Genomic DNA, 23564 nt, shown 5'->3' on the forward strand with positions numbered 1-23564 from the left:
ATCATTACGGTTGTTGGGAGTTTAAGAGTGCAGTGGGCAGGTTGTGCCTGGAGCAGGTCATCTCAATCTTCCCTGTCCCTTCTTCCAGCTCTTCTATTCTTTCCCTAATTTCTATGATGTTCCCTGATACAAAGTGAATGACACAAAGGTCCCATTTATATCTGAATAGCCAACAGTCACCCCATCCCAATACATTGACTAATTACATCTCTGCAATCCCTGCCGGCTGCCCTCCCTTCCTACCCACCTTAAATGTATATAAAAATCGTTTCCTGATAAACTCTGAGTTTGCTCCCTTAAAAAAACTAAAAAGGAAAGAATGAAATTGTGTGGAAGAAGAGAGAGCACTTGCATCAGAGTGTGACTTGAGCTCTTGCCTAACCCCCTTGCAAAACGGAAGCAGAAAATAATCCTTGATTGACACTGCTGTGTGTCTGCTTCGGTTGGGGGACCCCTACCTAGCTCACAAGCTGATGGCTTGGTCTTGCTTTCCAGAGACGACTTGTTCCTTGAGTGGAATGGCTTGCAGCTATAAACAGCAGTGGAATCCCACATCCTTTTTCACTCTTCCCTGCTGCCTACTGTCGGGGGAGGGGGCTCTCCTCCAGGGCCATGGAATGTTCCTGTGACCCCCTAAACATTGCTACCCTGGAGACTGGAAGTCCTGAGGTTCTGTTGCTCTAACAATTCACTGCCCATAGCCTCTTGCATCAGAGCTACCACGGTTCTGGAAGAAAGAGGCCTGAAGTTATTGGTATTATATATGCTCAACTATGACCAGCCTTTCTGTGTTCAGGGATGTACCCATAGCCCAGAAGCTAGAAGGCAGCTTACTAAAGATCTATAGGCAAGACGACTCTTCTGTCAAGATGTTCCTGGCCTACAAAGGTAGGAGCCGGTCATTTCAGGGTTTAAGATTTTTCTACATGTTTCAACTGACTGCATGGGCAGTGTCCCCAGCAGAGTGCCTCTGCTGTTGGAAAGGCTTTAGTTTATTCACGGAACTGCCCAGAGCAGAGCAGTGAGATCCCACATTACCCATACCCTGTGCCCCTTACTGGGGACTTCTGGGAGTTTGGGAGGAGCCACGTTTTCTTCCTCCTCTCACCCCCTCCTTTTTCTTTTTTTAATTTTTTTTCTTTTTCTTTTTTTTCGGAGCTGGGGACCGAACCCAGGGCCTTGCGCTTGCTAGGCAAGCGCTCTACCACTGAGCTAAATCCCCAACCCCTTAAATTTTATTTTATCTGCTACTGCAACCTCCCTTGCTCCTCCCAGTTGTCTGTTTCATTTACAGTCCCATATAAATCAGGCTGGTCTTGAACTCACGATCTAGCTGAAAATGATCTTGAGCAGATTCTGGTCTTGCCTCCACCACCCAAGGACTGGAGGCACCACCACACCTTACCTCTCTCATTCTCATTCTCTCTCTCTCTCTCTCTCTCTCTCTCTCTCTCTCTCTCTCTCTCTCTCTCTCTCGTTCTTTCATTGTTTTCTGTGTGTTTGTTTTGTTGAGATTTTTAAAAAATTGTATGTGCATGTTTGAGAGAGAGTATGTGTGTATACATCCATGCAAGTGTTTGAGGAGGTAGCCAAGAGGCAGTGATCCCCCCCCCCAAACCCACCCAGGCGCCAGCTGAATTTACACGTGGTTACACGAGCTGCCTGACGAAAGTGCTGGGAACTGAATTTGAATTCTCTCCAAGAGCAAGTGGGTGCCCTTAACCATTGGACCGTATCCCCTGAAGTTGCTCTCATTCTAAAATCAAGAAATTAAGCTTTCTGAGGGGACGTGGCTGACTTGGTAGAGGACTTGCATAGCATTCCTGAAGCCCCTGCCTTCTTCTTCTTTTTTTTTTTTTTTTCGGAGCTGGGGACTGAACCCAGGGCCTTGCGCTTGCTAGGCAAGTGCTCTACCACTGAGCTAAATCCCCAACCCCCCTGCCTTCAATTGATATCCTCCCCTATCAAACAAACAAACCAGGCGAATGGCACAAGCCTGTAATCTCAGCCCCTGAGGTAAGTGGTCAGATGCTCAAGGGCACTTGGAGCAACATAGCAAGTTCAAGGCCAGCCTGAGCTGCTTGATACTAGAGGGCAAGAGAAGATGACAAAGACAGAGACATGCGGAGAGAGACAGAGAGACAGAGAGACCTTCTAATATGGAATCAGACCTTGCCATTATGAAATGCCTAATTCATGTTGTAAGTTTTAACCTTTAAAACCAAAACGGTTTCAGCTGGCTTTGTTGTTGTTTTGGGGTTATGGGGGGGGTTGTTTGTTTTGTTTTGTTTTGAGGTATTATCTTGCTTACATCTCAGGCTAGCCTGAAACTCACTGTGTACCAAGCTTGCCCAAAAATGATCCTCCTGCCTTCCCCTCTTCAGTGCTGTGTGACAAGCAAGGGCCTGGACTTAGCCATGGGTTTTGTTGGTGGTTATGTTGTTTTGTTTTGAAACACAAGTCACTAACAGCTCACTGTTTTCTGAAAAGAATGAATCAAGAAAGAGGGGGAAGGGAGAAAAAAAAGAGTAAGCTTTCAAGGGCTACTTTAGAAAAGCACCAAAAAACACAGGCCAAACTTGTGGATTGTGGGCTGCCCCAAGGCGGAGTATCCAGAGCTTCCTTTGAAGTTTCTCCACAGTCTGCATGACCGAAGGAGGCCATCCCTGGGTTTCTCTTGTGGTGCGCAAGACCCGCCTGCAGATTGCAGAAGATCCCTCTCTGAACTATGAGTACTTGCCCCTCGCGGGCCTGAAATCCTTCATCCAAGCCTCTCTGGAACTTCTCTTTGGAAAGCACAGCCAAGCCATTGTGGAGAAAAGGGTGAGACACGGAGAGATACAGGATTTCGTGACCTTAAAGCCCACAAGGGACCATGCAGGCCTCCACCTTGACCGAGGCAATTCCCAAGACTCTGAAAGTCCATAGGCGTTTGTGCCGAGGGGCAGAGCTGGGATCCAAACCCAAGTCCTCGTTCAGTCACTGAGTGGCACCCACTGACGATGCTGATTTGGAAACTAAAAATAGATCATTTCAATATGAAGGAAAAAAGAAAGGAAGAGGGCTGGAATGTTCCAAATGTATAAGGTCCTCAGTTCAACCCCAGCACCAAAAATAAGACAAAATTCTGGCCTGGGGTGTGCTGGCCTAACCACTGCTTCTTTCAAACGTTCTCTCTGCCGTTCTCTCTGCCGTACTGCCTGCTGACAGGTAGGGGGCGTTCACATCGTTGGTGAGAGTGGAGCCTTCCAGCTTGGGGCTCAGTTCCTCAAGATATGGCGAAAGAACTTGAAAACCGTTTGTATCATCTCATGTCAAAACGGTGAGTGTTACCCGGGTCAAGACCAGCACAAGACCCTACACCCTGTTCCTAATTCCTGCCCTACGTGTAATCTCTGCTCTTAATCCTCATTTTCTATCAGGAGAAAAATGGCGGCTATGCCAAGCTAGGTCCAACCCTTTCTTGTTATGGTCCTGCTGTCAGTCATTAATCCTCATCCCCACTCTCCGGTATCCCTGCCTCCGTTTCTCCATTTTCACGGACCCCAGCTGATGGGGGGTCTGTGTTCCCACAGAACAGTGTGGACTCATCTTCCGGGACATGGGCTTTACAGTTTATGAGTACTCGGTCTGGAACTCCACTGATCTGTGCTCAGACCCCAGCATATTCGTCGAAGTTCTACAGGTAGAGCCTCCCACACACACACCCACCCCCCCACCCCCCCACCCCCCCCCCCCCCCACCCCCCCACCCCCCCCCCCCCCCCCCCCCCCCGCGCCGCCCCACACACACACTCAGAATCTCCTCCCAGATGATTTATGGCCTCCTCTCCACGCCCCTCAGGACCCCTGCTGGGTTTAGATTTGCCAGGCCTTTTTTTTTTTTTTTTTTTTTTTTTTTTTGGTGAGAACAAACCCAAGAGGTTGTGTCTCTACTCCAAATGCCTGGCGTCGCCTCTGCACCGTAGACGTGGTACCTTGCTAAGACAAGTGTCTTCCTGCAGCATATCCCGGCTGGCAGCATCCTTGTGATTGGGAACATCTCTGACTGCCGGTTCACACAGAATCAGTGGACAAAGTTGATGTCCATCATTAAGGTGAACGCGGCTGCCTGCCACAGGTCCCCTCTGTCCCAGTCTGCTTCGCCCCGCCCCATGGGCCTCACGCTTTTTCACCCCTTCCTTCTCTTGCAGAGCAAGCAGATATTCCCATTCTTTGACATTCCCTGCCAAGGTTTATCCACTGGGGACCTTGAAGAAGATAGCAAATTCTTACAGCACTTTGTGTCTCTAGGCTTCGAATTCTTTTGCAGCCAATCTCTGTCCAAGAATTTTGGCATTTATGGTATGTCGTGGGCAGAAGGATAAGAGAAATGGGAAACAGAATCAATGCCATGCCCATCAGACGAGCAAGATTTGGTTTGGTTTTAGTTTTAAGCTTACAAAATAATGGGTTTCTCATAATGTTCTCTCCCCTTCCCCCTCCCTCTCCCCTCCCCCTCCCCCTCCTCCTCTGCCTCTCCCCCTCCCTCTCCTTCTCTCCTTTCCCCCCCCTCCGCTCTTCTTCCCTCTCCCCCTCCCCTCCTCCTCCACTCCCCCACACACTGTACTTCCTCATATTTTCCCCCAGTGCCTTCCCATATCCCTCCTCCAAAGGATAAATATTTTTGACATCACTTATCCCCTGTAAGGATCCTAGTACTCCAGAGAAATCACAGTGGCGGCAGTAAAGAACAACAGTGAGCTAGGACTTGGTCTAGCTAGTTGGTAACCCGGCTAGTTAGCCACGTCCGTCCTAGTTAAAATGTCACCCTCTCCAGCCCATGTGGCTGGAAGATGGGGAGGAGGTACTTGACAATCTTTAAAGCTCTCTCCTTCTTGCATACCCTTGCCTATGGATACTCTTTCTACAAGAGGAGCCTCGGTCAACTTCGGGGGCCAAATACCACCTTGTCTGGACTGAGCTGGAGGCTCCACATCTTAACCCTGTCTCCTGCGAGGTTGGAGGGGAGTGCGTAAGTGAGATTCTGAACAGAAGGATCCTGAGGGTGAGGCTATCTTCTTGATGCTGCAGATGAAGGAGTAGGGATCCTAGTCGTGGCAGCCCTCAGCAACCAGCACCTGCTGTGTGTCATCTCCCAGCTGATGGATTATGTCCAGGCCCTGTGGGGAAACCCTCCTGCCACGGGTGCTCGAATAATCACCTCCATCCTCTGTAACCCTGCTCTGTTTGGAGAATGGTAAAGGTGGGAGGAGGGCAGGAGTGGGTGGCTAGGCCATGTAATTATTAGGAACAAGACTCCTCATAGTCCCCGATGACCTAACTCTCTCAGACAATCAATAGTGATGCAGCCTTTACCACACAGGCCTTTGAGAGATGTCTAAGACCCAAAGGACAGCAGAATCAAACCTCCTTCCCACCATAGGTACTGCAGAAGCCAGGCTCCACACCTGTGCTTCCGGACATGGGTCCTGCTGTAGAAAGGTGGGAAGAGAGAAGACGAGCTGGAAGGCAAGTAGGCCTTTGCAGTCCAATGTCTCGCCCTTTCCTTGGCAGGAAGCAGAGTCTAAAAGGTGTTGTGGAGAACATCATGCTGATCAAGGAGAAGGTGAAGGAGAAACTCCGACTCCTGGGGACCCCTGGGTCGTGGAATCACATCACCCGACAGAGCGGAACCCATGGTTATCTGGGACTCAACTGTAAGTTCCAGGACTCAGAGACTACCCATTCCCGACCTCAGATCTGTGTTTTAACACTGAGCTGCATGGACTAGTTGAGCAGTCCCCAGCTCTGTTTCAGGTTTCCCTCACGTCCTTGGAGAAGGGCGGCTGCTTTAGAGACCTATATAGGACCCCCACAGATGCTGACACTTCTTATCCTATGTACCTCTTCCCCCTGGGTTTGAGAGGAATTCTGAGTTCTGTGACTGTCACAGATCAACAGGTGGAGTTCCTGGTCAAGAAGAAGCATATCTACTTGCCCAAGACCAGCCGGATCAACTTCACCTGCATTAACAGCAGCAATATAGACTACATCACTCAAAGCATCCATGAGGCTGTGATGCTAACCGAGGGCTGAGAGGGTGTCTTCTCAAAACTGGCCCTGATTGGAATGAAAGCTTTGCGTCGTCTTTGGGAATAAAAGTCCTGAGGGAACTGTTTGTTGCTGTGCTCTCCTTTTCTGTGTAATGCGCTGGCCTCAGTAGGTGGGGGACTTCAGTGCAACACATGCTGAGCATTTATGGAGCCCTAGATTCCAACCCTAGGAGATCGGGGTAGGGCAGGAGGAGCACAAGAACAACTACTCTCATAGGACATGGTTAGCCATGTGGCTAGTAACTGAGCAAACAGAAGTCAGTAGATATTTAGTGGTGTGTGTGTGTGTGTGTGTGTGTGTGTGTGTGTGTGTGTGCTGTTGAAACATTCATCTGCTGTTTCTTCCAGAAATGCAAGCAAAGTTGTGCTCAAGTCGTTCCCTAATATGTCAATCATGCTTGAAAAATCAAAAGGCTGGCCTAAAATTCATGTGTAAACACCTAAAGTTACTTTGCCAGCATAAATTTGGAAGAGGTCAAAGTTAAATGGTTGTCTTGGTTACTGCCAGTGCTGTGCAGAGACACCAGGACCAAGGCAACGACGTATAAAAGAAAGCATTTAATTGGGGGGCTTGCTTACAGTTTTAGAGGGTGACAATCATGGCAGGGAGCACGGCAGCAGGCAGGCATGGGGCTGGAGCAGTCGCTGAGAGCTCACACTCTGATCCACAGACAGGAGAAAAAGACAGAGAGAAACGGGCTGGCATGGACTTTTGAAACCTCAAAATTCACTCCCACTGACACCTCCAACAAGACCATATGTCCTGATCCACCTAATGTTCCTAAACGTTCCACCGAGTGAGAACTAAGCATTCAAATTATTAGCTTATGGGGGCCATCCTCATTCAGGCACGATTCAAATCCCAATGGCTAATCCTCCCTAATTTTAAGCGCTGTAAGTTACAATAATCAAGATCTTCTGGCCTAAAAACATGTAGACCAACGAAACAGGACAATGTCCCCAAATAATCATTTCTACTTATGGATAATCGACTTCTTATAAAGAAGGTAGTGTGGGCAGGTGAGAGGTCAGTATGATCCCGATAAAGCAGCAGGAGGTGAAGGCTGCTGTTGTGAGAGAAACACTTCCGGGTCGAGCATTTATCCAGAAGGCTGATAACCAGGCCATAGGCGTGTGGGTTGGTGACTAGGTAGAGTGGAGGGGAAAATTCGCTAAGGTGGGGCTATTGGTTCACTCCTTAATCACGGGTCCTACTGTAGCTGCATGTTTCAGAAGAAGGCGATTTTCTGCTGGACACATTATTTACCCAGCCAAGGAATAAACAGTGGTAGCAACTCTTAGATCATTTTCTCCTTTTGTTGTACAGAATCCCAGCCCCTGGAATTGGAACCACCCAGAGTCGGTGAATCTTCCTAATTCAGGTGACCTAATCAAGATAATCTCTCTCATAGGCATCCTCAGAGGCCTGTTTCCCAAGTGATTGTAGATCTCGCCAAGTTGACATTTGAGATTAACCACCACACCCTGTCTCAAAAATTATAAAGAATAACCGTAATGTAAGTATGCACGGAGGTAAGCCCCAGATAACACGAAAGGACTGAAAACAAGCGATGTGTTAGGAATGACTGGAGGAGAGCCATGCTGTTATTTCAGTTGCTGCACTGTGAGTGGAGATAAAATAGGAAAGGAAACATTTTTCACTTCTGAGAATAATTGTCAGTCTGTGTAGCAGTCCAGCACAAGGAACTAGAGACAGACAGCCTAAAGTTCCGGAGATTGCGAATAAATCCCAGAAGGAAATAGCAGTCACTAGCAGTGACCGTGCCGTAGAAGGTAGTGTTCTAAGAGGCCCATTTCACTTAATGCTCTAATAACTCACTGAGATGAATTCTTACTGTTGTTATTGTCATTTTAACATCCTGCTGCATCAGAGCCACTCAGTCTAAAGGAACAGAAATTATATATATTTTTTATTTATATAGTATATATTTTTATTTTATTTCTATTATGTATTATTACATATTTATTATTTATTATACATTCATTATTATTTATATTATATATGTATGTATCATAAATTACATATAATTTATATTTAATATTATTTAATATATTATATATGATATAATATATTGATATAAAATATATGTATTATTTAATATATTAAATACATGATATATATCTTTCCCCATTCCTTTAGAGAACCTTACTCAGTTACTTCCCACATCATCACCACATCGTTATTCCACATATTCAACCTCTGGGTTCTTGCGGGGTCCAGGCAGGCACTCCAGGGCTCTCAGGGGTTCCATGCTCTGAGCTAACTATACCTGCTGCCACAGGGACACCTATTTGGCGATGAGCTGCATCCTACCCATCAGGCTTACAGAATTTGAACATGCTGGAATGGGAATGGACTCCACGACATTCCATAGAACCAAGAAACCTGTGCAGAACAACTGGCCCGCCACCTGAACTTAAGGAACAGTCATACCCAGTGGTTACAGGAATGTCAAATCCATGGCCCGCGCAGGAGGTGGTTTCAATTTGGCTTTACTGGTGACAACCATATTCCCAGGGGGTGTTGGGGGATGCCTATGTTCTCCAGGATGGCCTTAGGGTAAGGGTAAGTGGGCCACTGAGAAAGAAGTACTCAAAGATGCAGTGATGCCTCTATGCCAGCCCCCTCCCCCTCCCCTTCTTCCTCCTCCTCCCCTTCTCCCCCTCCCTTCCCCCTCTCTCCTCCTTGTCCCCTTCCCCTCTCCCTCCTCCGTGTCCCCTTCCCCTCTCCCTCTTCCTTCCCCTCCTCCTCCCTCTCTCCCTCCCTTCCCCCTCTCCCTCCTCCTTGTCCCCTTCCCCTCTCTCTCCTCCATGTCCCCTTCCCCTCTCCCTCTTCCTTCCCCTCCTCCTCCCTCTCTCCCTCCCTTCCCCCTCCCCCTCCTCCTTCCATCCCCCTCCTTCGCTCCTCCCTCTCCGCCTCCCTTTCCCCTCCCTTTCACCTCCCCCCACTCCTCATTCCACTGTGAAGAGTGAACCGTCTCATCTTGTAACCCAGGCTGGCATCCTGATCATCTCACCTCAGCCTCTAAAGCCCTCGGACTGCAGGTGTGTGTTGCCACCATGGCCAGCTAGATGTAGGTCTTCATCTGAAAGAACCTAGCTGTCCTGAGGCTGTCACCCTAGGGTCATGCTGAGATGGGTGGGGATGGGCATCTAGGTGACCTGCAGAGCCTGTCATCTTGCAGGTGAACCTTCCTCAGAACTCCTAGGCTGCCTTTGTCCAGTCTACAGTCTCTCACCAGTCCCTTCAAATCCTAAGTGAGCTACTGCTAATCCCACGGGGTGACTGCCACAATTTTTGAGCCATGTGTGAGGCAGCTTTTTTTTTAAAATATTTTATTTATTTATTATATATATGAGTACACTGTAGCTGTCTTCAGACACACCAGAAGAGGGCATCAGATCTCATTACAGATGGTTGTGAGCCACCATGTGGTTGCTGGGATTTGAACTCAGGACCTCGGGAAGAGCAGTCGGTGCCCTTAACCACTGAGCCATCTCTCCAGCCCCGTGAGGCAGCTTTTTAAATCAATGGCCAGATTGATGGGTCCCGGCCAGGTTCATACCCAGGATTCCCAGAGAATGTCATCAAATTACATTAGGCAGAGGTTTATAAAGGCAACAAAACCCATGAGGCTACATACTTCCGGACTTTGTCTCAGAGAGCAAGTTCTAGGTGAAGAAAAGTTTAAATCCAGGCTTAGTAGACCCAGTGCTTAGGAGACAAACCTGCAGATCTCTGAGTTCAAAGTCAGTCTACAGAGCAAGTCCCAAGACAGCCAAACTTAGGCAATGAAGGTGTTGGAAACCAGAAAGCTGGTGATAATGTAATTGAACAAGGGGACCATGTTCCAGCTCCTGCAAGCAGCAGAACTCGGCAGCTTTGGCTAGGTGGCTCTGGATTTAGAGAGAAAAATAGAAGAGGCTACTGGGACAATTGATGCTGGTTAACTGGAGCTAAGAAATTAACAGTGATTAAGAAGAAACCAGCATCACTGAGGTGAAATCTTCTGGGAAGTGTTTTCCAAGAGCACAAAAAAACTGTGTTCCAGTGATAGCCAAGGTCATACATCATGCTGCAGCTGGACTTGGTAATGTGTAAGAGTCACCCAGGTGGTACTGGTTTTGAAGGCATGAAGGGGTCATGGAGAGTAGCTGAGGCTTGGCACTGTGAGAGGCCATGGAAGGCCATTGGTGAAGGTGCAGCCTCAGTTGTAGTTGATGGCCCAGGACTGAAGGGGTCATGTGAAGGATTTGAAGCTTGGCACCCTGAAGAGAGCCTATGAGAGGCTATTGGTGAAGCCCAGTTGCAGCAGAAGACCCCATCATATTGGAGATGCCAGTACCATGGTATGATCACCAAGAACAGCAGCGACAGTGGAGTGGATCAACCTGAGCTTAGAGAGCTACAGAGGGCAGAGCTGGAGAAGATACTCCAGCCCTTTGGAGGAGCCCAGAAAATCTTGTATGGATCTAGACATTGAAACAATAACCTGTAACATTGAAGTTTGAGATGCTAGCGCTGTGGTCTATCCGCTGAGGATAGTCACTGACAGGGAGTGGAACCAGCCCAAGAGCAAGAAGTCTGTTGCAGTCAACAAAGATGAATAAGGAGCTGGAGCTCTGAAGGCCGCTTTGATATCAGACATGGAGATGCAGACTTTGAAGTTTGCCCAGCTGGTTTCCTGTCTTGTTTTGATGATTATAGTTAAGTGATTAGATGAATCTCAGAAGAGACTTGGAACTTCGGATTTTTAATGTTGCCGAGACTGTTATAGACTTTGATATGGCTGGGTATGGCTTCCATAGACTTGTGTGTTTGAACAAGCCTATGAGGACCAGTGGAATCTGATAGTTTGAATATGCTTGGCCTAGGGAGTAGCACTATTTGAAGGTGTGGCCTTGTTGGAGTAGGTGTGGCCTGGTTGGAATAGGTGTGTCACCGTGAGCGTAGGATTTAAGACCCATGTCCTAGCTGCCTGGAAGCCAGTATTCTGCCAGCAGCCTTCAGGTGAAGATGTAGAACCCTCAGCTCCTCCTGAACCATGCCTGCCTGGATGCTGCCATGTTCTTGCCTTGATGATAATGGTCTGAACCCCTGAACCTGTAAGCCAGCCCCAATTAGATGTCCTTATAAGAGTTGCCTTGGTCATGGTGTCTGTCCACAGCAGTAAAACCCTAACTAATAGTCCAAGGAATATTCCTAAGAAATGAAGACAAGTGACATGTTTCAGATATTGTTACAAATATTCATTCTATTCGTTCTTTTCCTCCAGAGAACCTTAACTAATGCAGGCAGTGTGGTCAGACTCTTAAGTTCCTGCTCTTCACTCAATACAATCCTTCTAGGAGGCAGTTTGAAAAGGTGAGAAATGTGAGTTAGCTGGTAGAGCAGCGTAAGGATGCAGTAGCTCCATGCGGGAAAGGTTGGAGGCTAGTCAGAGATAAGACAGCCTGTGTAAGCCTGGGTGCATGCCTACATGCATGCCTACATGCGTGTTGCCACAATGGTTGTAAGGCATCTGGACCCAGCAACAGCTTGTTTTCCTCCAGTGAAAATGAGTGTTCTAGCTAGAGGATTATATAATTAAATTAGCCTTACTACAGTTCCTTACATTTTTTTTTTAAAAGGGAAGCCTAGTGATTTGGAAAGCGTGCTTAGGAGTGAGACACCATGGTTCAAATCCGGTTCTGTCTCGTTCTCCGGGACACGAGAGACGTTGCCTCTACTACATGACTGATTTTTCCTTTGTAAAATTAGGACAAAATACTCCTTTATATGTTTGGGTGGGGTGGGTAAACTCACTTAGATCCACTTACATAGAGAGTCTGATTCGTACTAAGTACTTGATGAGTTAGCAGAAGTCTTCTAGAAAGTTCCAACATCGTTAGTCTCCAGGAAGGAATGTTAAGAAGCCACTGGGGCCAGGATGAATTCTAGAAGACATCTGAGTAGCCTTCTCATTTCTCCAACTTCCAACGAATGTCTGCAATTTTTGTTTTTGTCTTTGTTTTGTGAAATAGGGCCTTGCTACATAAGTCAGGCTAGCTTTGAACTCACAATCTTCCTCCCTCAGCCTGCCAGGTGCTAAAACTCTGGGCCATCATTCTTCTTGGGATGGTTGCAGATTTTAGTTCTTTTTTTTTTTTTTTTGGGGGGTTCTTTTTTTCGGAGCTGGGGACTGAACCCAGGGCCTTGTGCTTCCTAGGCAAGCGCTCTACCACTAAGCTAAATCCCCAACCCCTAGTTTTTTTTTTAAAACCATTTCCTTCTTCCTAACTCTTGGCTCAAGTTTCATCTTTGTGGTGTCTTTCATACTCTTGGGTTTCCTCATTTAGTTCACAGCTGTGACACACACAAAGCAGTGTTTCTATGGGACACCATGTCACTCAAAGCCCTGGATTCGTCCAGAAAGATACATGAGACAAAGAAAAACCCCAGATCTCCAAGGAGGGCTGATGGCTCTTAGTCTGTCTGGCCTGCCTTAGCTAGGGTACCATTGCTGAGACAAAACAGTGCCATGGCCCTGCACTTTCCAAAACAAAAAAAAACAAGTTAGAGAAGAAAAGGTTTAATTGGCTTATACTTCCATAACACTGAAGGAACATTATCACAACATTGAAGGACCTGAGGTCAGGAACCTGGAGACAGGAGCTGATGCAGAGGCCATGGAGGGGTGCTGCTTACTGACTGGCTTCCTTCCTATGGCTTGCTCAGCTTGCTTTCTTATAGAACTCAGAACCACCAGCACAGGGATAGCACCACCCACAATGGCCTGGGCCCTTCCCCATTGATTGCTAATTGAGAAAACGCCTTACAGCTGTATCTCACAGAGGCATCTCCTCAAGTGAGGCTCCTTTCTCTCATGACACTGGCTTCTGTCAAATTGACAGGAAACCAGCCGGTACAGGACCTAAAAAGTAAGAGCCTATGACTCTAGAAAAACATATTCTGACACACACATAAAATGTCTATGCAATGTCAGGAGCTCTCAGACCCCATGAGCTCCATCTGGTATTTCTTCAGAGTCTGAGGGACCCTGGCAGGACAGATACCGTCTTCAGTGCCTTCCCAGTCACCCCAGAGTCACAGCAGCAGGGGGACAACCCTTTACTCCCTTCCCCTCTGCCTTCATTTGAGCAGGAAGCACCAATACCAAGGAAATAAACCCTGCATGAAGAAAGTCAGCCGGCAATCGGCCACAGCTTAAACCCAGCCCCTCAGGCAGTGGAGAAGCTGGGGGAGCAGGAAGTTCTGAGCTTCCAGAAGCTTCACAGTTTCAGTAACTCCCCATTAGGAAGCACCGGCAGCAACGTGGGCCTGGCTGAGGAATCTGGCAGTGGGAAGGTAGCCCTGAAGTGTTTCTAGGATTATCAGGAAAAGCACTCCAAAGAATGGCTGCACAGTTTTATGTGCATATCACCAAGATGAATGGAAAATAAGAAATAAAAGAAAAGGGTCTGACTGCTCCTAGTGGACGAGAGTGTTTATTGTAGATAGAAAGGAGAGCACGGCCAGAGGCAGGGACATCTGGGAGAGTCCATAGTAGACGTGCCCTGAGCCATGTGAGGAGAGGGGAAGAGAGAGGAGGGAGGGGAACCAGGTGCAACAGCCAAGAGAGCAAAAGGTAAAAAAGGTTGCTGGGAGAGGTGGGGAGTGAGGGGTAGGGAGGGGGTAACAAAATGGCATTATTTAGGGAAGAGCATCTGGGGGAAGAGGAGCACTGCAGAGTTCAGGGTTAGAGGGTGGGGAATGCCAGCCATATCAGTGTAACAGGTAGGGACTGAAGGATGCTGGGAGAAGCTGGGAGTCAGGTCCACTTTGATATGCTCCATAGGTATGTCCCAGAGCTTGAGACTTAACATAAAACACTTCCTTTGAGACAGTGCCTTACTGTTTGTTGGAGGTCACTGTGTCCAGGCTGACCTCAAACTCAAGATCCTACTGCTGGCACCTCCAGGGGACTTGTAAAGCAGTCATGTGCTACCTTGAGTGGCCTTGTGTTTTACCATAACTTTGGTAACATGGTGAGACCCTGTCTCAAAAATATCCTCCCTCCCTCCCTCCCTTCCTCCTTTCCTTCCTTCCTTCCTGATGTCTATGTGTACATTCCCATTATGGTGGATATTCAGAGGACAGAGGACAGAGGACAGAGGGATGTAGTTGGCACTGTGCTTGCCTAGCAGGTACAAAGCCCTGGGTTCCATCCCTAGCACCAAAAACAAAACAAAAAAACAGCAGCAACAACAAAAACCACAGGCATAGAGACCCATCCCTTATAATTCCAGCACTCAGAAGTTTAAGTTATCAAAAAGTTCCTTAGCTACACAGAAAGTTTGAGGCCAGCCTAGGCTACGGAAGGCCATGTCTCAAAGAGAACATGGGGGAAGAAGGGGGTTCTAGGCAGTAGCTCCTCCAGATCTTTTAGGGTCCATCACTACAGGAATTAGTGGCAGCATTTTGGTCTGTGAGCTGACCATGGTAGGAAGCTGATGGTGGGAGTCCACTGTGGTCCAGCTGCTGAAACAACAGAGCTATGGAAAATCGGTGGGCTTTGTTGGAGGGGGTTACAATGGCTCACAGGTTTGTCCTGTCTTCCTTTGCCTTGTGTGAGCCCCCCTCCCCTCCCCTTTTTGAGTCTTAGTCTTAGAGGTTTTTTTCTGGTCCTCAAGTTTTGAGACAGCAGGTGGCGATGTTCAGTAAACTTGGACACTAGCAAGAAACCTGAACTTGAAACTGGAGAACTGGTCACCTATAGCCTACTAACCACCTCCTTTTATGACTACAGCCAAATATGGGGCTGGACATAGATAGGATCCTCAGTGGATCACAGGATGGAATGTGGCTGGAATCTGAGATCAAGAGAGAGAGAGAGAGAGAGAGAGAGAGAGAGAGAGAGAGAGAGAGTGTTTGTCTAAGTGTTCCAGTTTCAAACGCTTCTGGAATGCAGTTCTGCTAAAGTCCTGGGTGGAGGCCACCTGAAGTCCTTCTGGAGAGGTGAAGAAATTCAGAGGCGTCTCCATGCTTGTTCTGCTCAGCACACAGCACCTTCTGTAGCCCCACCAGCTCCTCATGGCTGAGTTTGGGATGGGGGAAGATGGCATTCATCTTTATCCTAGCACTCAGGAGGCAGAGACAGCTGGATCTCTGAGTTCAAGGCCAGTCTGGTCCACAGAGAGAGTTCTGGGACAGTCAAGGCTACACAGAGGAAGACCTAGTTTTGGTCCTCAAAACTGCCAAAAACAAAAACAAAAACAGAGGGAGCTGGAACTCTGCAGTAAAACATATCTTAGTTTTATATTTGTTAAAAATATTTCTCGTTTTATATTTGTTAAAAATATTTTTCATTTTTTAAAGCATTTTTATTTCTTGGGGGGAGTGTGTGTGTGTGTGTGTGATTCACATGTGCCATCACACGAGTGTGGAAGCATGAGAACAACTTGTAAACATCAGTTTCTTTCTTTTTAAGATTTATTTATTATTATATAAGTACACTGTCGCTGTCTTCAGACACACCAGAAGAGGGCATCAGATCCCATTACAGATGGTTGTGAGCCACCATGTGGTTGCTGGGATTTGAACTCAGGACCTCTGGAAGAGCAGTCGGTGCTCTTAACCGCTGAGCCACCTCTCCAGCCCCTGTAAACATCAGTTTCATCTTTTCATCATAGATCACTCTTTCAATCTTGTGGGTCCTGGGGATTAAACTCAGGTCATCAGGCTTGGCAGTAAACATGTTTACCTGCTGAACTATCTCACCAGCCCCTGATTGATCTTTATTTTTATATGTATGACTGGTTGTGTGTGTGTGTGTGTGTGTGTGTGTGTGTGTGTGTGTGTGTGTGTGTGTGTGTGTTTCCAGAGTAATACATCAGATCTCCTGGATGTGGAGTTCCAGGAAAAAAAATGAGGTGTCAGTGTGTGCTGGGAAACAAAACGAATCCTCTATAAAAGTCCTTTTAGGGGCTGGAGAGATGGCTCAGCAGTTAAGAGTTCTGGATGCTCTTCCAGAGGTCCTGAGTTCAATTTCCAGCTACCACATGGTGGCTCACAACCATTTGCAATGGGACCCAATGCCCTCTTCTGGTGTGTCTGAAGACAGCTGAAGTGTACTCACATACATAAAATAAATCAATAAATCTTAAAAACACACATACACACTTTAAAGAAAAGTTCTCTTAACCACCACTGAGATGTCTCCCCAGCCCCACCTTAGACATATTTTAAAATTAAATTATGTTTATTTTTAAATATTACTTGTTTTTGAGTATGTGTGTAGGTTTGTGCATATGGGTACAAGGGCACGGGATTCCCTAGAGTTGAAGTTACAGGTAGTAACTTTGAACTTGAGAACTGGTCATGTACACAGCCTGGTAACCAGGACGTAATATTGTATTCCCTGGAGTTGAACTTATAAGTGGTTGTGAACTGTACCATGTGGGTGCTAGACATGAAAACAGGTCCTCTGGAAGAGCAGCAAGTGCTCCTAACGAATTATCCACATCTCCAGCCTGTTTACTGTGTGGGAGTGGGACATGTGTGTGCCAGGGCATGCACTGGAAATTAGGGGACAACTTCTGGAAGTTGGATCTCTCCTTTTATCATGTGAGTCCCAGAGGTTGAGCTCTGGTTATCAGACATGGCAACCAGTGCCTGTACCCATTGAGCTGGCTGGCCCCTTAGATGTTTTTTTTACAATGGCTTCTAAGTTGTTGTTGTTATTCAGCAGAGAAAAGAGAGGTTCAGAGGGCATGAGCAAGTAAGTAGTCGGTGGCCTCAGGGTACCTTCATGAGGGTCAAGGCCTTGAAATGAGAGGAATGTTAAGCCCCAGGAGCCAGTCATTAATTTATCTCCCTGGGCCTTGCAAATTCTGGGAACTGCAAATATAGCACTGGATCCACAGCTCCAGAAGTTATAAAGCAGCAAGGACACCGAAGCCCTCGGAGGTCACGACACACTGGTCTGTCCTCTACCTTGTTTGCTTCCATTTTGCCTTTCTCACGGTGCCTCAGGCTCACATAGTCTAACTCTGTATACCTGTGTCAGAGACAACAGGGCAGGAAACAGATAAACAGAATGAAAACTCTAGAGGGCTGGATGCTCGATACTGGCTGAGCCTCAGGTTGCTGTGAGAAACTGTCGTCCTCGAGTGGTCAGAACACGAGAGCACTGGTGGAGGAAGGTCCTCCTCCCAGAGCAAGATGGCAGAGCCTCCCTGGTCTGAACCTTAGGCTGCTGAGATTCCAAATGGGGCCCCTGGATGGGTGTTGCCATTTATGATCCTTCCCCAAGCCCTGACTAGAGAGCTTATAAATTCATAAAGCCAGAACTCTGTAAATAACTTTTCTAAAAGAACGCTATGAGGATTAGGAAGTGACTCAGGGCTAGAGTGCTTGCCTAACATGGGAAAGCCCTGGGTTTGATTCCCCAACAGCATGGTCTCACACACACACACACACACACACACACACACACACACACACACACACACACACGGAGGCTGAGACAACAAGCAAAATGTAAACACATAATAGCACAGCTCCAGGGGTCCATGTATAGCTTGCTTGTTTGTTTCATTTTATTTTCGAGTGCGGGTGTCCCTCTCCTAGGTGATCACCTTCCTCAAGTCAGTGAGATTGTCCTAGGATTCTCATCTATACCTCTCCCAAGACTAGATGGAAACCAACACAGTGCTTGTTTGCCAAGATTCCCAAGCCCCTTGGTTCTGTCTCTGTGAAAACCTGTATCTCTTCCAGGTGGTTGACAGAGAACAGTTCTTGTCCATATCAGTCCAGTACATCATGTGTTGACCTTGACAAAAGCCCGTGGGTATGTGGGAGTGGGGCAGGGCACTTCTGTTGCATTTGCCAGTCCCGAGTGATTCTCAGGAGCAGGCCCTCGTGTTCCCCCTTCCTTGACAGTTATTCTTTTCAAACAAGTTTATTGTTTTCGCACAAGATGTTTCCTAACTTCCAGTACCCACTTTAACTGCTTCCCTAATAGAAGGTGATTATACCCTGCCCGATATTTGGGTATTTCCCCAATTTCTCTGAAGGATTGTAACCAAAGTCATCTGAGTGTTAAAAGGTCACCCTTACCAACAAATTAGGTTGGGGGATGAAAGAGACCCTAGAGACAAATTTCATTCAGTGCCATGAAATTCATCTTACTGCCCGCTGGCCAACCTTATGGAGATGTTTTCTTAGTTGAGGCTCCCTCTTCCCAAATATCCCTACCTTGTATCAAGTTGACCCAAAAACCAAGCAGCACAGTGGGTAAAGATACTTACCATGTAGGCCTGACAGCTAGAGTTTGATCCCCGATATCCATTAGAGGAGATAACATAATGTTGTCAGACGATCTCTATACACTAGCTGTGGCACACATATGTGCATACATAATAATACATACATACACATCATACATATATATCATATACACATATACATATCACACACAAAACACACGTACTGGACACTGTAGTGTTCTGAGACATGGTGTTAGTTGAAGAGCTTGTGGGCAAAGGCTAAGACTGAAATCCATGGCTCTGGCTCTCCTGCATAGTCATGCATTAAAACGTGATTCTTGGGCTGGAGAGATGGCTCAGGGGTTAAGAACACCGACTGCTCTTCCAGAGGTCCTGAGTTCCATTCCCAGCAACCACATGGTGGCTCACAACCATCTGTAATGGGATCTGATGTCCTCTCCTGGTGTGTTTGAAGACAGCTACAGTGTACTCCTATACATAAAATAAATAAATAATATATTTTTTTAAAAAAAGTGATTCTTGTCAGGGCAGTGGAAGCATACACCTTTAATCCCAGCACTTGGCAGGCAGAGGCAGGTGGGTCTCTGAATTTGAGGCTAGCCTGGTCTACAGAATGGATTCTAGGATAGCTAGGGCTACACAGAGAAACTGTCCTGAAACAAAACAAAATGAAACAACAAAAGATGATTCCGGACTCCATAGCATTATAGGGCAAGGAAATGTTTGTGCTTCCGTGGAAACCTACATTTTCTGCAGTGCACTCTGGGGCCTCCGGTTTGGAGTCAACAGTAGCCATTCTACAGCACCGTGAGCTATAAACAACCACTAACAACGCTACACTCATGAAAACCAATTGTCTAGCTGCAACACGGCCCCGGCTCCACCAGGGAAAAACCAGTTTTGCTTCTGTCTGCCATTGGTTAAAATATCTCTGACCTATACATGTGTCTGGTTTTGAGGGCTCACCCCTGAACAGGTCACAGCTTCTTACAGTTTCTGTTATTAATAACTTAAATAAAAATTTAATGACCACTTTAAGTCTGTTTGAGAGTCATGATTTCATCTTTATCTTTTTTTAATTTAATTTTTTAATTAGCTCAGAGAGTAGCAGGCTTCCTGACAGCATTGAACGCTTCCTCCTGAGGATGCTTCTCCCTCATCCAAACCAAGTGTGCTCTGTTATCCTCTTTACCCACATCCCTTAGAGCCCCCTCCTCCACCACTCATGAGCTACACACACAAACACTCACCTCACATCAGTATACATACATTAAACTTAGGAGCTAGAGTCTGCTTTCTTTTTTTTTCCTTTTAAACAGTTTAAAATGTATTTATTATCGTGTGTACATATGTAAGAGTCATCTACCTCCTTCTGCCACGTGGGTCTTGGGAATTGAACTCAGATCCTTGGGCTTGGAGGAGAGTGCCTTCCCATGGAGCCATCTGACAACCCCTAGGGTCTGCTTTCTTGTGGTGTTAGAGATCGTGCTCAAGGCCTTGACCGTGTTGATCATGGGCTCTGTTACTGAGGCACACTCCCGGCCTCATCTCTAAGAATTAGCTGTTAACAATGCACAAACATTAATTCCAGGGCTAGGCTGCAGGTCAGTCAGTAGAGTGTTTGCATAGCATGCAGAGAGCCTCGAATTCAGTCCCCATTATCATAAATCAGACTTGGGGGCACAAGCCTGTGATCCCAGCACTTCAGAGGTGGAGGCAAGAGATCCGGAAGTCAGGTCATCCTCAGCTGCACAGAGACTATACAGCCAAGGACCAGTGAGAAGGCTGAGCGAGCAGAGATGCTTGCTGTCAAGCCCGACAACCTGAGTTTGCTCGTGAGTTCCACATGGTTCAAGGAGAGAACAGACTCCTGCCTGTTGTCCTCTGACCTCTACTTGCATGGCTCCCCATGCAGATGTTCACACACACGTGCATATACATGGATGTAATTTTACAAACTGAAGTTAAAAAAGAAGAGAATTTGAGGGGAAAAACATCCAGGTGACATGATAATCTAAGTAGGTAAAGGAAAGCCACGAAAACACCACACAACATATTAACCAGAAAAGACTGATACATCAACTTGCGTTAAACTTAGGAGCTGCCTTTCAGCGAGCAAAGCCACTGAGTGTAAGTGGGGCGGGTCAAAAGTCGGAGAAGATGTGTTGCTATGATGCCTTGCCTTGCGTTTCTTTTAAAGATGACCTCTTTCCATTGTTGAGGTTGGCCTTGAACTTACTATGTGATACAGGTTGTCTCAAACTCTTCATCCTCCTGCCTCAGCCTCCTGTCGGCTAAGATAGAAAACTATTACTAAGAAAACAGAGGTGGGAAAAGTATATAAAAGACATGCATGAGTGCATCATGAATACCTTGTCTGTGTGGCAGAAAAGAGAAAAGATCATTAGATGTTGGAGAATCATAAATTTAAACTACCGCTCAGCCCCCCCCGGGGGGGGGATACTTCTTAAAAAATACAGCAGCCGTAAAGGTGGACACGACTGTGGAAAACTGGGTCTTTCAAACATCGGGAGGAGTATGAATTGGCGTAGCCTCCTTGGGAAACTGTTTGGTAATAGCTTTTAGTGACAAACATACACTTACCCCATGACCTAGCAATTCCATTCCTGGGCGTGAGTATTCATCTGTGTACATGCACCAAAGCAGCCATAGGAGCATGTGTAGTAATTGTACTCCCAAAATCCTTTGGCTGCTATAAAAATATACTCTAAGCTTGATAATTTAAAAAGCATAGAAATTTATTTTCTCCCTGGTGTTCTGGAGGTTGGGATTCTAAAGTTGGAGTCACTAGTGCTGAGCTCACTCCAAGAACTCTGGGTGAGGTTTTATTCCTTGTCTCTTTTAGCTTCCCGTTTCTCAGTCAGAGAGGTCGTGTCCCGTCTCTGGGACTAAGATTTAACACATAAGCTCTGGGGGATGTTTTGTGACTGGGGAGCCATGTCTAAGCCCCAGGTAGGGTACCAAGGAAAGGACTCTACCCAACCCAGCTTTGTGAACCAATGAGTTGATTGCTGTTATTTAGGGAGCATGGTCGGGGTCACTTAGTGGAGTATGGACTTACTCAAAAGCAACTGGATCACAAAACACCTACTCTTCTCAGGACAGCTGCATCCCAGGAGCTCCACAGTGGGGACTCTCTCCTCAGCAACTAGTTACTGCTTGAACAACCTTGGCAATGGGTCTTGTGGATCTTGTACCACTCTGAGCTGCTTCTGCCGCCTCCTCCTCCTCCTCCTCCTCCTCCTCCTCCTCCTCCTCCTCCTCCTCCTCCTCCTCCTCCTCTTCTTCTTCTTCTTCTTCTTCTTCTTCTTCTAGATTTATTTATTATATATGTAGACTGTAGCTGTCCTCAGACACACCAGAAGAGGGCATCAGATCCCATTACAGATGGTTGTGAGCCACCATGTGGTTGCTGGGAATTGAACTCAGGACCTCTGGAAGAGCGGTCGGTGCTCTTAACCATTGAGCCATCTCTCCAGCCCCACTCTGAGCTTCTTGAGCAAAACTCCTGTCTTCCCTATATGCCACAAATGGCTCTAGAAAAATCAAGCTAGAAGAATACTTTCTCATCTTCATCTACAGTCCAATGTTCTACTCCTGATATATGCTCCCCTTTACTTTTGTAATAAGAACAAGTAAATTGAATTTTCAAAGTGTGTTGTTCAGGGCAGTGCTGTAGCAGTTGCAGAGATTTCATGGCTAGATGTTGAGGGTCTGAGTCATTTTTTAAAAAATATTTATGGGCTGGAGAGATGGCTCAGCGGCTAAGAGCACCGGACTACTCTTCCAGAGGTCCTGAGTTCAATTCCCAGCAACCACATGGTGGCTCACAACCATCTGTAAAGAGATCCGATGCCCTCTTCTGGTGTACCTGAAGACAGCTACAATGTACTTATACATAATAAATGAATAAATTAAAAAATCATTAAAAATATTTATTTTATTTATATGAGTACACTGTTGCTGTCTTCAGACGCACCATAAGAGGGCATCGGATTCCATGACAGATGGTTGTGAGCCACGAGGTGGTCGCTGGGAATTGAACTCAAGACCTCTAGAAGGGTAGTAAGTGCTCTTAACCACGGAGCCATCTCTCCAGCCCCTGGTTTGAGTCATGTTCGTCTTTTCTACTTAGCTGTTTTCTACTCACAAGGAATTGGAAGCCTTAGATAACTAGCAATGGTGACGCAGAGGTGAGGAGCCTATTTCCTGTGTACAAGAGAACAAAACAGTGTCCAATTAAATTGCCAAGACACAAACTAGAAAGTAGGAGACACGGGAGGTCTTCGTACAGAAAGAGTGGAAGTGGGGGGCGCCTCTGTTTGATGGCCATAGAGTGGTAGAGGAATCTAGACTTTCTCTGAGAGGTCTTGACAACGCCTTCTTGCTATCGATGACACAGGCTTGCTCAGCAGAGGCATCAAGGGTGCAGAAAAGATCTGTGGGCATTATCTATCTATCCATCCATTTCTGCCAGTTTCTTTATTTCAAAACTTTTGGGGGATGGTTATGTATTTCTTCTTGGCAATCAATACTGGGCATTGAATCCAGGGCTCCACTTCTAAGACACCCATGGTAGTGGTGGTGGAGACCTGCATTTCCTCATGAATCAGCTGAGAAACTCTTTTCAGTTCTTGCCATAGTTTGCTTTCAGTTGCTGTGATGAACACCACACCTAAAAGCAACTGGGTCTGTGTGTCCCCGGTCAGCTTATAGTCAGTTGCCAAGGGAAGTCAGGACAGGAACTCCAGGCAGGATCTTGGAGGCAGGAACTGAAGCAGAGGCCATAGAGAGGTGCTGCTTACTGTCTTGCTCCCCATGGCTTGCTCAGCCTTGCTTTCTAATATAACCCAGGACCACCAGTCCAGGGGTGGCACCATCCACAGCGGGCTGGGCCTTCTCACATCAATCATTAATCAAGAAAATGCTTCACCCACATGGCTATAGGCCAATCTGACGGAGGCGTTTTTTTCTCAGTTGAGTGTCCGTCTTCCAAAATATATCTAGGTCTTTCATCAGGTTGACAGAAACCAACCTGCATACTCTTCAAACCTTCACACAGAAGGCATAGTCACAGCTGATCTAGTGGGCACGTGCCAAGGCAGCTGGACACAAGAGGCTAGACAGCTATTTACCAAGAGCTGGGTGAATGAATCAC

The 23564-nt window shown here is 46.7% G+C and overlaps 1 protein-coding gene across 16 annotated transcripts; it reads left to right on the forward strand.

The window, feature by feature from the left end:
• Positions 1-704: 704 nt before the first annotated feature.
• On the forward strand, positions 705-13589 carry Got1l1 (glutamic-oxaloacetic transaminase 1-like 1). Of its 16 annotated transcripts, none has more exons than XR_001841538.3 (13): positions 755-888; positions 2642-2823; positions 3211-3322; positions 3576-3685; positions 4004-4096; positions 4193-4343; positions 4913-5013; positions 5556-5698; positions 7507-7611; positions 8398-8591; positions 9111-9160; positions 11392-11480; positions 13260-13589. XR_001841538.3 is itself a non-coding variant. In NM_001014003.2 (9 exons), exons 1-9 carry the CDS (start codon positions 774-776, stop codon positions 6075-6077), a joined length of 1215 nt encoding a protein of 404 aa, NP_001014025.2. In that variant the 5' UTR covers positions 705-773; the 3' UTR covers positions 6078-6159. The 16 variants fall into 16 exon arrangements, 9 of the variants coding, with proteins under 9 accessions (NP_001014025.2, XP_006253354.1, XP_017455630.1 ...); XR_005494617.2 differs by lacking the exon at positions 4913-5013 and adding an exon at positions 5073-5238; XR_010058296.1 differs by lacking the exon at positions 9111-9160.
• Positions 13590-23564: the final 9975 nt, after the last annotated feature.

The sequence above is a fragment of the Rattus norvegicus genome, chromosome 16 (assembly GCF_036323735.1).
Source record: "Rattus norvegicus strain BN/NHsdMcwi chromosome 16, GRCr8, whole genome shotgun sequence".
In the NCBI taxonomy this organism is placed as follows: Eukaryota; Metazoa; Chordata; class Mammalia; order Rodentia; family Muridae; genus Rattus; species Rattus norvegicus.